At 32.8% G+C, this 12613-nt stretch overlaps 2 protein-coding genes across 2 annotated transcripts; both read right to left on the reverse strand.

Moving 5' to 3' along the window:
- Positions 1–7091: 7091 nt before the first annotated feature.
- Positions 7092–8256, reverse strand: EV154DRAFT_487177 (uncharacterized protein; the record flags this gene model as incomplete). The annotated part of the gene is made up of 3 exons (XM_051598952.1): positions 7092–7286; positions 7716–7829; positions 8134–8256. 3 exons carry the CDS (start codon positions 8254–8256, stop codon positions 7092–7094), a joined length of 432 nt encoding a protein of 143 aa, XP_051451740.1.
- Positions 8257–10428: 2172 nt separating this feature from the next.
- On the reverse strand, positions 10429–11545 carry EV154DRAFT_487178 (uncharacterized protein; the record flags this gene model as incomplete). The annotated part of the gene is made up of 5 exons (XM_051598953.1): positions 10429–10535; positions 10796–10827; positions 10892–10981; positions 11106–11202; positions 11317–11545. The coding sequence occupies 5 exons, from the start codon at positions 11543–11545 to the stop codon at positions 10429–10431; spliced, it is 555 nt and encodes a 184-aa protein (XP_051451741.1).
- Between the last annotated feature and the right edge of the window lie 1068 nt (positions 11546–12613).

Below are 12613 nucleotides of genomic sequence, written 5' to 3' on the forward strand. Positions count from 1 at the left end.
AGGTCGTTGTCCTACAGATGTAGTTGTCGTACTTATTTGGTTGTTCTAGATATCAGGTTGTTATACTTACCTAGTTGTCTTATATACCTTGTTGTTTTATATGTCTTGTTGAGTGACATACCTTGATGCTTTGAATATGTCAATGTCTTGGATACTATATTGTGTGGTTAATATTTGTTGTCTTCATTTAGTCGTTGTTATAGTCTTCTGGTATCCATGGTTCGATGTGGTCTTAGATATTGTGTTGTCTTCGTTGCTTTTGTGGTCTTGATTCTTTAGTATCTATGATATCGTGTTGTCCTGCCTTTTTTAGTTTCATTCGCGTCTTAGCTGTCTAAGTTACTTTGTACCTTGGTTTTCTTGTCGTATTGGAAACTACAATATCGTGCCGAATACTATTTCCTTTTGCGGTTTTACTCCTGTTGGAAACGCTATTGCCTTAAATTATTTCTTGTCCACAATATCTTAGTTGTCTTGTAATATTATTGGTTGCTATGAAGACTATGCAGCATTAATATTTATTTTAGTTGGGAAACATTGAAACTATTGCGCATTATAATACTATACGACTTTGTCATTCTATTAAAACGTTTTTATAAATAACTTTTTTTTGTCCTTTAGGTACATACTACTTACTATCCTGAAGGCATTAACTGTGATTTTTAGAACCTCTAAAATTATTTCGACTTTTGATATTATTTTTTTGTCCTTTTATCCTAAGTATTTATTTTTTCGTATTTCTTTCGGCTGTGGTCCTTATTCTTGTAGATCCTCTCCATAATAAGCTTACACACCTCCAATTGAATGTCAGACATATTTATGAAGATACCATTGCCTAAAACTGTCTTTAGACATAGTAATTCATGCTTTTTTTTCAGTTTTTTAACCGTTTTGTTCGGCTAGACTTTTTTTAACTGTAGCCATCCCTTAATTCGGGTATTCCCATCTTATTAAAGTAACTCCCAAGTCATTATAAATTTTTTTCGACTTCTTACAAATTTTTTTGGAATTATCCTGCCTTCACTATTTTTTTCGGCTTGCGACCTGTTGTTTGTCGTTTGTCTTCAAAACTTGGAGGAGGTTCTTAGAAGATTTCTGTAGTACTACCTGCCATGTTGTGATCATGTAAAGTTGACTAAAGACTTATTATTTGGTGATATTGTAACTTTTATGGTTAGTTTATAAAGTAATTAATCCTATACGGTTTTTATTTGTCATATGCAGACGGTGATTGCCGTTTAAGTTGTGTTCGGTATTATCTTAAGTTATGAGATTGTTTTTCAATTGTTCTCATCGAGCAAGAAGTCATGTCATATTCACTGCTGGAGTTTTCTAATACTTTGGCAACTTCTCTCTCGTTTTTTAATCAATCATGTTCCAATTCTGTGTATAGATGCGCTAGATACTAATTATCTATTTTAATTATTCCTCTGTTATGATGTAAGTCACTAAATATATCGTCTGAATTTTTGTAATTCCTTTTATCCATCATCTTATCTATGAAAAAAAAAGAACTCAAGGATCTCGAATTTAGTTATGACTTAGGCTCAAATATTTTAAAACTAATTCAACAGTTATTTGTGCTTTTGGTTTTTGATACCTGTAGATCCATACTTGGTGAATAGTTTATTAATAAATGCCAAGTAATGGTTTGACGTAAACTTCGTCTTCTTCTATTCCATCAGATTACATATTATCACTCTTTTTACAGGTTGCTACTATTTTATTTTGATTCATTCCATCCCAAATCTCTTCCTGTTACTCACTTATTACGTCAATTCCATTTATAAACAGTTAATTATGCCGACTAGACTTTTTTAAATCAATTGTAGACATAAAGATTACAAATTTAAACGTAATAAAAGTATTCCCATGTCCTTAGAAAATTTTTTCGAGTTTTGAAAAGTATTTTTCTGATTTTGACTTACGTGTCCATTTTTCCAATTTCTTTCGGCTAGGAACGGAATCTTGATATTTTGCGTTGAAACTTTCAGGAGTCATGCAGAAGATGTTTTTTTAACTAGGCGTGCAGCTGTTGTTATACAAAATCGTCCTTCAAAGTTTTAATTGGCAGTTTGGCTCTTTTTAAGATATTTTATAAAGTATTTCCTTCATTATTTTGTCCCTTCAAATTCTGTTTACCTCGTGCGTAATGGAAACAGTCTTCGTATAATGCTAAAGTAACTCCGACTAATTGCGACTGTTCGTTTTAGTCAAAACTTACAAGTCTTATCGATTATTGGTCGCTACAAGTTTATTTTTCACTCATCACAGCCCCTAGTCAATCAGTCTACTCTATACATCTCGTCACGCAGTTAATCAAGTGCAAAACAGATCAAAGCACGTTTATATGGCATAAAAACACGTGTTTAACGCATCCGTTTAGGTTGGGAACGTATTTTAGGCGTGAGCGTAAAATAGCATGGTATGTCACGTGAAAGTCACGTGTATCAATAATATTAGTCGTGTCTTGTACTACACTGCTAAAATGAGACTCCGCCAGAATTATAGCTTAGGGGGGAGAGCGTCGGTCTTTGAAAGAGGGGTTTGGGAGTTCGACCCCGGCAGGCATCATTTTTTGCACTTTTCACACAACTGCTTTTAAGCGTGATCTTTACTACCAACGTATTCCTGAGGTTGAGGCGGTTCTCCCAATTTTTTTTGCTAAAGATTTTGTTAGAAAAATATTTCGAAATATTTAATTACCCATCATTAGTCAGAGTCGGTCAGTGACCCTTTACTTTTTTATGGAACTTGATTCGGTAGGGTTGGTCAACACAAGGGAATTATTTTTTTATTCGTTAAAACGCTATTAACAAGTCGTATACGCGTACAACTAAAGTTTTGCAAGCGAAAAGGATGTAAATGGGCTGTGATGAATGATGTTGGCCATCAGGATTAGATATAAAAGACAAAGGTACTCCTACTTGTAGAGTATCCCGTCTATAATTTCCAAAGAGGTTCCAAACTTGGTTGGGGTAACAACAAATGCTTCTTAAAGGCTAGACGATCATAGCAACGTGTCTATATATCAAGTCACTTTGATTCACTTGCGGAATTTCTATCTTGAGTAGTATAATGTAGATGAACACCATTAAACAAAGATTATTGCCACTTTGCTCTTCCTTGATACTGTAATGATGCCTGGTTGAAATATAACTGATTCAAATACATTATCAGATAATGGACTATTAAAAAGGGAAAGGTCATAAAAAACTAAAGCAAGTAAAGAAACGAGACTCTATTATATGTTGGAGAGTTTGTCACAATAAAATTAGAGGCTGTTTCTATACTCGACATCTAAAACATATTTCGTTACTTTTATCTGATTTATCATTTAAAAACTCTTTCGGCTTTGGTCTTTATTTTGGTAGCTCCGTTCTAAGAGCAGAGGAAACCTGTGTAAAGTAATGACAGACTAGTTTATTAAGGTGTCATTGCATAAAAGTAGCTTTGGACATATTATTTCCTGATTTTTTCCTTTTGTACACTTTTTATCCAGCTAGACTTTTTTTAACGATTAGCCTATCTAAATTTGCCTATTCCAAACACATTAAAATTATTCCCATGTCATTAAAAATTTTTTTCGACTTTTGAGAAGACTTTTTATTTTTCCTTAAAATATTCTTTTTTGTCCGATTTCTTTCTGATATATAAAACATTTTGCGGTTCGTTTTGAAACTTTTGTAACAAAATAGAAGGTGTTCTTTGAGTGTTTTTGTTGTTGCGGTTATTTAAAATTATCTTCGAAAATGTTGTTTAATGTTATTGTCATTTTGTACTTATTCTACGATATCTCCAGTTCAATATCAATTCAACGCATTACCTACTGATTCTGCTTGCACTGTACGTGATCTTTATTGTTCTCTGAAGTTTTACAATAATCCATCACTACTTGTGCTCGAGCTATGAGTCATGTCATACCCACTGTTAACTATTTTAATACTTTCAGAACTTCTTTTCGTTGTTTGTTCCATCTTTCTTATATTTAGTACATAGATGCGCCAGTACTACTGAAGATACTTGAGATACCCCGGCTACTATGTAAGCTATTAAATATATTGTCTTATTCTTTTTATTTTTTGTTGATCATCATCCGACCTATTAATAAAAAATGCTCACAAGGTCTTTGTATTTGGTTAAACGGTGTGGTGTAATGATTTTAAAGGATTTCCATTGTTATTCATGGTTTAAAGTCTTTCACTTGTATACTCATAATCGGTGATCATTATATTAAAACATACCAGGTAATAGTATGGCATGTGCTTAATGTTTTTCCCGTTCTGCATATTACCTATAACCGCTGTCTTTTCAACTTGCTACTATTTAATTTTGAGCTACTCCGTAATAAATTTCCATTCCACAGGTAAATCCGTTGTTACTTTAAGTCTACTTACGAACTGATCAGTTTTCCGGCTGGACTTTTTTTAATTGTTTTTACAATTAAAAAAAATTATTCTCGATCTAATAAAGCTATTCCCAAGTCCTTCGAAATTGTTTTCGACTTTTGAAAATTTTTTTTTTTTTTTATCTTCTGTGTCCTTTTTTCCAAGTTCTTTCGGCTAGAAACGGAATCTTGATATTTTGCTCTAAAACTTGTAGGAGTTATGTAGGAAATGTTATTTTAAATATGTAGACAGTTGCGGTCTTACAAAACTGCCTTCAAAAGTTTTTATTGGCAATATTACCGTTTTTGAAAAATTTTATAAAGTATTTTCTTCATTATTGTGTCCATTCATGTTCTGGTTACCTAGTGTGTAATTTACACAGTTGTTATACGATGCCAAAACTATTTTAATTAGCAAATTCTAGTTGGTGTGTTAAAAAATGCTATGTTTCGCAAACTGTTCGTGTTCTTCATAAAGTCGTTGCTACCTTTTTATTATTTGCCAATACTTTTCCGCGTTTAGATCAAAGTTGCTTTAGTAAGTATTACAATTGTTTGAAGTATTGCCCATCGACTTTATCTGTTCAATCAAATTTAGCTAAATCTTTTTTTAATTATGGTTTAACCATTAAGAAGTACTTTATCAACAATGATTGTTTAGGTGTCGTCTAGCTTTAAATGGGCTTTCATATCCTACACTTGATATATGTACTTATTATAAAACCGTATTTTACAAGTAAAAAGTCATTTACAACTTTGGTATTTTTGACGACAACTACTAGTTATCTCGTTCAACATTGTTCTCTGATTGTACTATGTAGTGAATTGCTTCCATATAGGCCTCTATAAGTGATATAAAAAGGTCCGTTAATACAGAAGTCCAAAGTGTTTTGTAATAGACACAAGTATTTCTGGGGTTACGTACCTGACTTGCATTTATCTGACCTGGTTTATGATATAGACTTTTTTTAACAATTTGCGTACGTAGCGCAGACAATTAGAATTCTATTAAAAGTATTCCCATGTCGTTGTAAATTTTTTTCGACTTTTGAAAAATATTTTTTTGCATTTTGTTTAAAAGATACTTTTTCCAAATATCATTCGGGTTCGGACGTATGCTTCGTATTTTGTTTTAGTACTTGCATCATCAACGTAGATGGTCTTCTTAAACCGATGTGAACTGCGTTAATCTTTTAAAAGTTTCAGAGAACATTATTTGACTTTTTGTTTTTTTTTATGTCTTTATCAATAGGTATTTTCGAAACTGCCTAAAGTCTTGTTTCGTCTAAGCCATATGCAGTGTAGAAGCTCCTTTATCATTTCACACCTATTCCAATTGTTTATCAGTACTGATTGTTGACAAACAGTTACGACCTTAAGTATTATTTTTCTTTTTAATGTCTTCATCCTTACTTCGTTAATATTCGACTATGTCTTCCCATTTCCTCTCAAAGAAGAGCTGGTAAGTCCTAAATTAATTCCAGATATTTTCCATTTATAATATATATCATACATGCAATCACTTGGTATTTTGTAATTTATTCTATTAACTTGATAACAATTCGTCTAAACTAATTTTATCCTACATGTTAATGATACAGGGACACTCTAGGGTATGTTGAACCGATTGACGACAGTTTTTTCTTGCTGACATTTGCACTTAAAGAAGTATCAGACTTTACAATTATAGCTTTTTGAAAATCACTAATATTTGTAATACAGAAGCGATACACTTTTCTAAAAGCAACTAAACTATTTATTTCTACTTATTTTTTAGACATAAACAGTAGCAGGACCCATAGTTTCTGTTTCTACAAGATGAGGATTTGCCAAAGATATATTGGCACTCGATATTGGAGCTAAAATAACAAAGTTACAGTCTGTAATAAAACCGGGCTGTTCTTTATAATAATGCTAGAGGTCAGCCAGATGAATAAATCCTGCCTTGTAAAATAAGTTTACACCAAAAAAGCAAGAAGCAATTTTATATAGAACAATACTTTGCAATTTCATCATGAAAATAGACCACAATCCCTTACAATTTACCCTAGAGTACGACTAGAAACGATCCAAGACTAGTACTTTTCATGCCTGCCGTTGTCCAGCCAATCATCACACAGGATTCTCCAAAAAAGTCAATTTTTTAAAAAATTATTTTTTTGCAGAAAAATCAGAAAAGTTAAAAGCGGAGTTTGAAATATTTCGTCCATTTTTGGATTTTTAAAAACATTCTCAGCCAATCAATTATTGTCCGACGGCGTTGAAACTAGTATCATTCGAAAGCCCGTTCAAACGCGCAGAGCGTAACTAAGCCGGATTTTTAAAGTTAATTCTAAAATCTATTTTAAAAACGATTTAAATTTCATTTCCCTGCTTAAAATCGGGATTTTTGACTTTAAACGTGTGTAACAACATTTCAGCCAATCCAAGGGAGGTCATGTTATACATTTTAGGAAATCCTCAAATTTTGGCTATTTTTGAGGAAATTTGTCACATTTCATTCGGGGTGCTATGGGCAGGCAGTATTGGCTTTGGTAGGCGTAGGCTGAGAAATAATGTAGTGTACATAGTTTATGACTTTGAAACCCAAATAAGTCAATGACTTTTCATTTCTATGGATCGAAAATAGTACCGTTGAAACGAGCTCATTTTTACACGTAGGATAGCCAAGCGTTTTTTTCATTCCAGATTTCATCGGGGGTTACTATGGGCAGGCAGTATTGGCTTTGGTAGGCGTAGGCTGAGAAATAATGTAGTGTACATAGTTTATGACTTTGAAACCCAAATAAGTCAATGACTTTTCATTTCTATGGATCGAAAATAGTACCGTTGAAACGAGCTCATTTTTCCACGTAGGATAGCCGTGCGTTTTTTTCATTCCAGATTTCATCGGGGGTTGCTATCATTATTAGTCATAGTGATCATTAATAGTTATAGTGATCATTAATAGTCATATTGATCATTATTCGTCATAGTGATTATTAATCGTCATAGTGTTCATTAATCTTCATGGTTTTCAAATATTGTCATAGTGATCGATAATATCCATAGCTATAGTTTAAAGTCATGGTACTTATACTGTCATGGTTTTCTAGTTGTCTTGGTTACTTCTTAGTTACATAGTATCCTTGGGTATCCTGTTGTCATAGATCTGTTGCTGCCCTTAGATATCCTGTTGTCATAGATATCTTATTGCCTTAGTTACTAGGTTGCTTTTGTTATCTAACAGTCTAACATATCTGCTTGTTGTAGCTATCTGGTCGTCATATCTTTCTTGTTGTTATATAAATCTTGTTGTCTTGGCTATCTATGTAGTTGTTATAGTTACGTCGTCGTGCTGGTTCTCTCCTTGTCTTAGTGATGGTGTTGTCTTAGGAATCGTATTGTCTTCACTACCTTGTATCTTAGAAATCTTGTTGTCTTGGATATCTGTTTCTGTAACCTATACTTTTGTCTAGGATGTCTGGTTGTCGTATTTATCATGTTGTTTGAATGGCGTTGTTTTCGTATTCACATTGGCGTCTTACATACCTTGTTACAATAGTTACATTGTTGTCTTGACAACTTTGCGGTCTTACGTATCTAGGTATCCTTGATATATCGTTTTCTTATATACGTCGTTGTCACAGATATATCCTTGTCTTGGATATCTATTTGTGTTAGATACCTTGTTGTCTTTGCTACCTTGTATCCTAGTTATCTTGTTGTCCATAACAATATGTTGTCTAGGTTAGCTGGTTGCGTACATATCTGTTTGTCCTGGATATCTTTTCTTCTAGGTTATTTTGTCGTCTTAGTAATCTTGTTTCCTTAATCACGTTCTTGTTGCCATAGATATATCGTTGTCTTGGATACGAGGCGTTATTCATTTTGTTTTAAGCATTGTATTGTTTTCGCTTTTTTAATGTCCTGGTTACGTCGTTGTCTTAGATACCTTTTTTTCTATATTTTGGACTGCTTTATAAACCTGGTTGTCACAGTTATCTCAATGTCATAGTTATTTGGTTGTCCTAGATATCTTATTGTCTTACGTACGTGATTGGCTTAGTTACCTGATTGCCTTAGTTACCTCGAGATCTTACTTACCTGGATGTCATAGTTACATGGTTGTCTTAGTTATCTGGTTACCTAATTTACATTGTTTTCTTAGTTATATTGTTGTCTTATTTATACCGTTGTCTTGGATATCTTGCCGTTTTGGTGACTTGCGTAACTTGGTTTCAGTGTCGTCTTGGCAATTAATTTTTCTCGAGTGCCATAGTGACATGTCAACTTTATCGACTTGGATACGTCTTTTTTTTCCTTCTTGAATCTCATGAATTATGTTAAACTGAATATTCTACAAGGTACTTCTTTTGTCGTATCCTTGTCAATTGTTATGCTAAATATCTTGTTTCCGTTATTTGATATTGTTCATAACTATGTATAATACGCAGTATCATAGTTCGTATTTCTTGCGATGTGTTTATTGTTTTTGAATTGATAATATTGTTTCACTTTATTCTTTTTTACCGCCTTAGCTTATAAAAAGACTAGTCATGCGTTTAATTTACATATTATAGACTATTCTTAGCATGGCTATACAGTCTCCAGAAATATATAAGTTTATTAAGACTTTCCATAAATGTTTCTTCATAAAGTTATATGTAAAAAATTATTTACCTTTCCCATTTCTATTGATTTGTTCTCAATCTTCGCCCGTGCCGTCTCAAACATAATGGGGACTAATAGAATGTTGTGGATAAGCGATTAGCCAATGTCCCATCATTTACAACCGGCCAAAAAAATATTTTTTGTTGTTACTTTTTTACTTGTGTTTTATAAAGTGTTTCGTCCCATACTGTATCAATGGGGTTTTTTGTCATATTCTGCGTATTGGACATACTCGCTATCCTCATCAAAAGCCATTCGGACTATCCACCAATTTCGGTAGTAGTCATAACGAAGTTTTGCTCAATAACGTCTTTTTAATCATTCCATATACCATATACACTTTATGAATATGTATGGAATATTTTCTAAATTTTGCACGAATATATGCTGGTAATTACAAAACGTTTTTCAGAATGTATCATTTAAGGTATACGTTTTATAAATACACTATTTCGTACTCAGTAAGCGTTCCATAAAGATTTCAGGACTACTTCATTATAATTGCAAGCTCGTTGTACTTGGTGAAATAATTCTCTGGCGTACACTATAATTATGACGAGCAACATTTGTAGTAAAGGTTTTAGAAAGAAACATATCGTCCAACAATTTCATTTTGTGACTCTTTCTTGGGTATTTCGTTTATTGCAGTTTAATCTTTACCTTATTTTGTAGGAACTTGATCTAGTATATGTTATAAATGTTAGAAATATCTTTATCTCTATGTTGGTACTTACTGTTTGGTATTTGACACATGAATCTACGAGTTTACCATTTTTGCATGATTATCTAGATTTTGTTTTGTGTTAGACTTTATATAATTGTTGAAATAGCTACGGTAGATTATTTCAAATGTGGCGATACTATCCCGAGGTCTTCATCATTTTTTTCGACTCCTAAGAAATATTTTTATAACTCTACCTCAAATTTTCTTTTTCTGTATAGTTTCTTTCGGATAGATACCACATTGTCGTATTTCCTTCTGATAATTGTAGGAGAGATCCATAACGTGGTACATTAACCGTTTCAAATTTTGAGATCATTTAAAGTGTCCTATAAAATATACTTTGCTGATATTGCCATTTTTTACTTATTCTACGTCGTAATTTTATCAATATGGTTTTAATTAATCATCAATTGATCCGTATGCAGTGTATATTATTTCTACTGCTCGTTTAAACTATTCCATTCAATCTTTACTTCTTGTCTCTGTGCGAAAACTCATGTCTTATCTACTTTGGGCCGTTCTTAATTAATCGTCTATTTCTTTCTCAACGTTGGATTTATCTTTTTTATTTCTTGTAGAAACACTCGTTAGACACAGTCACGATAGTTCAAAAATTTACCCCAGTTATTGAAACTGGCGGAAAATAGATTTCTTACTTATTTATTCACTGGTGTAGATCGGTAATCATTATCAAAGCTATATCATCAATCATTGTGATAAGATTTTCGTATTGGGTTAAACGGTGCGCTGAATTTTTCAAAATGCCCCTAGCTGTATTCATGCTTTTAGATCTTTACATATGTCGTTTCACACTCGACTATCATTTTGTTAAAAAATGTTAACTAATAATTTCACGAATCATTAATCACCTTTTTTTCAGGGTAATTTGATTTCGCAGCTCCCTTTATAGCTTGAGACAATATAATTCTTAGTGACCCCGCAAAAAATCTTTACATATTACATACCTATTACCAGTAGTGCATCTATGTACTGTCTGATTTTTTGGTCACTCTTTCCTTAGTTGTTTTTACCATTAATGATAACAATTCTAGGAATAATTAAACTATTGATATGTAGTTAAAAAAATTCTTTGTCATTCGACAAATATTTTTTCATTTTTGTCTTACGTGTCCTTTTTTCCAATTTCTCTCCGCTTGAAACGAAATCGTGTTAGCGTCTTTTTAAATTTTAGGATTAATTTGGAGATGTTACTTAGTCTATATATGTGCTTGTGGTCATTCAGTATGGTTTTTGAAAGTATTAATTGGTATTATAGTCATTTTTCAGATTTAATATACATATAAAGTAATTTTTTCTCTACTTTATTCATTGATATTTTACTTAGCTCGTGTGTCATTTATATTTTTTTTGTGTGATTCGAAACCTATTCCAATTTTCAAACCGTTGTTGATGTTACTGTAAGCTTTGAATTTTGCTTCTACAAGAAATGAATAAGTTACACGTACAAGTATTTCAATAATATTGCTGGCGCATTACCTAGACTGTTAAATAATCCGCCAAAACAAAAGAGACGATGCACGACGCGTTTCACTTGCTGCTTCTTCACAGGTATAATACAAAAGGTTGCTGGTGTTGTATACACGAGTCATAAAGTCATTTTGCTTGTCTATGTAGACAGGCACACCTAATAAAAAGAGATCCCTCCTGGTCATCTTCTTTTTAAAAAACATTAAAGAGCCGTGCAACAGTAGAATGTAGCAATAGTTCTTTTTGTTTTGCTGGAGTAAGAGAGCGATAAACCTAACCACAAATGAAGCCATAGTACAGTCGGTTTACATCGGTTTTGTTTATTTTTGAGTGATTGAAAAAAGATTCTTCCTCAAGCTATGAACTCAACAATGTATGGATAAGACAGCACAGAGAAAGAAGGTAGTGTTTTCTTTTCATGATATTGAAGACTACATGCAGTGTTATTCTTTTATAGTGGTAAAAAAGGTCCTTGTAAAGTAGATGGATGAAAGAAAGAACAAGGAAATAAGAGTCCTTTTTCTTGGGTGTTATAATTATAAAAATGGCATGGGTGTTCTTTCGCAACTGTATTTTCTTGCTAGGGCGGTATGGCTGTAGAGAGTGTTGGTGAAAAACGTGTTCAAACGTGCCTCTTTTAAATGTTTCTCTTTTTACCTTTACGTTTTTTTCACATCAGATTTTACACCGTGGCGCATCAGAACTTATAATAAAGGACGCAGACCTAAAAAACCCCGTCCCATCACTAGATTCCTCCTTTACACATAAGGCTGTTTTCTTATGCCATATCTGGCAGTACAAAGGGTGTAGATAGTTATTTTAAAGGATACGTGAATATTTGAATAATGTGGCAGATGAAAGAAAAGAATAAAAAAAAGAAAGAACCGGGGGGATAGATGACGTGTGCGGAGATTTTCTGCTGGCCATTGATTTTGCTTGCGCCCGTGCGCATACACCACTTTCAATTTACATTCTTTACTACTTCTTTCGTTTGTTCCTTCTTTACATACCGACATGTCTCTCATACACCTTTTATCAGTCATAGATGTTACATTAACGTTCTAAATTTTATGGCCCTTTAGATATAAATTAAACTATCAATATAAAAATAAATGAAAAAGAATACATAGACTTGTCATTTATTTTCCACTTTATACACCTGTCCTTTGTTCCTTTCAAAGACTTATATCTTTATTTAGCCTTAACTTTTTTTTTAACATAGAAAAGACGTGTCATGCTCTTGTTTCTGTTTTCCTCCGTTTAAAATGCATTTTATGCTTCGTGTTTAAAGCCAATACGCCTTCATCCTATTTATCATGACATACACGATAGTAGCATACGTTCATCTTTACAAATTGCAC

Source organism: Mucor mucedo, assembly GCF_025094135.1.
Source record: "Mucor mucedo strain NRRL 3635 chromosome Unknown EV154scaffold_174, whole genome shotgun sequence".
NCBI lineage: Eukaryota > Fungi > Mucoromycota > Mucoromycetes > Mucorales > Mucoraceae > Mucor > Mucor mucedo.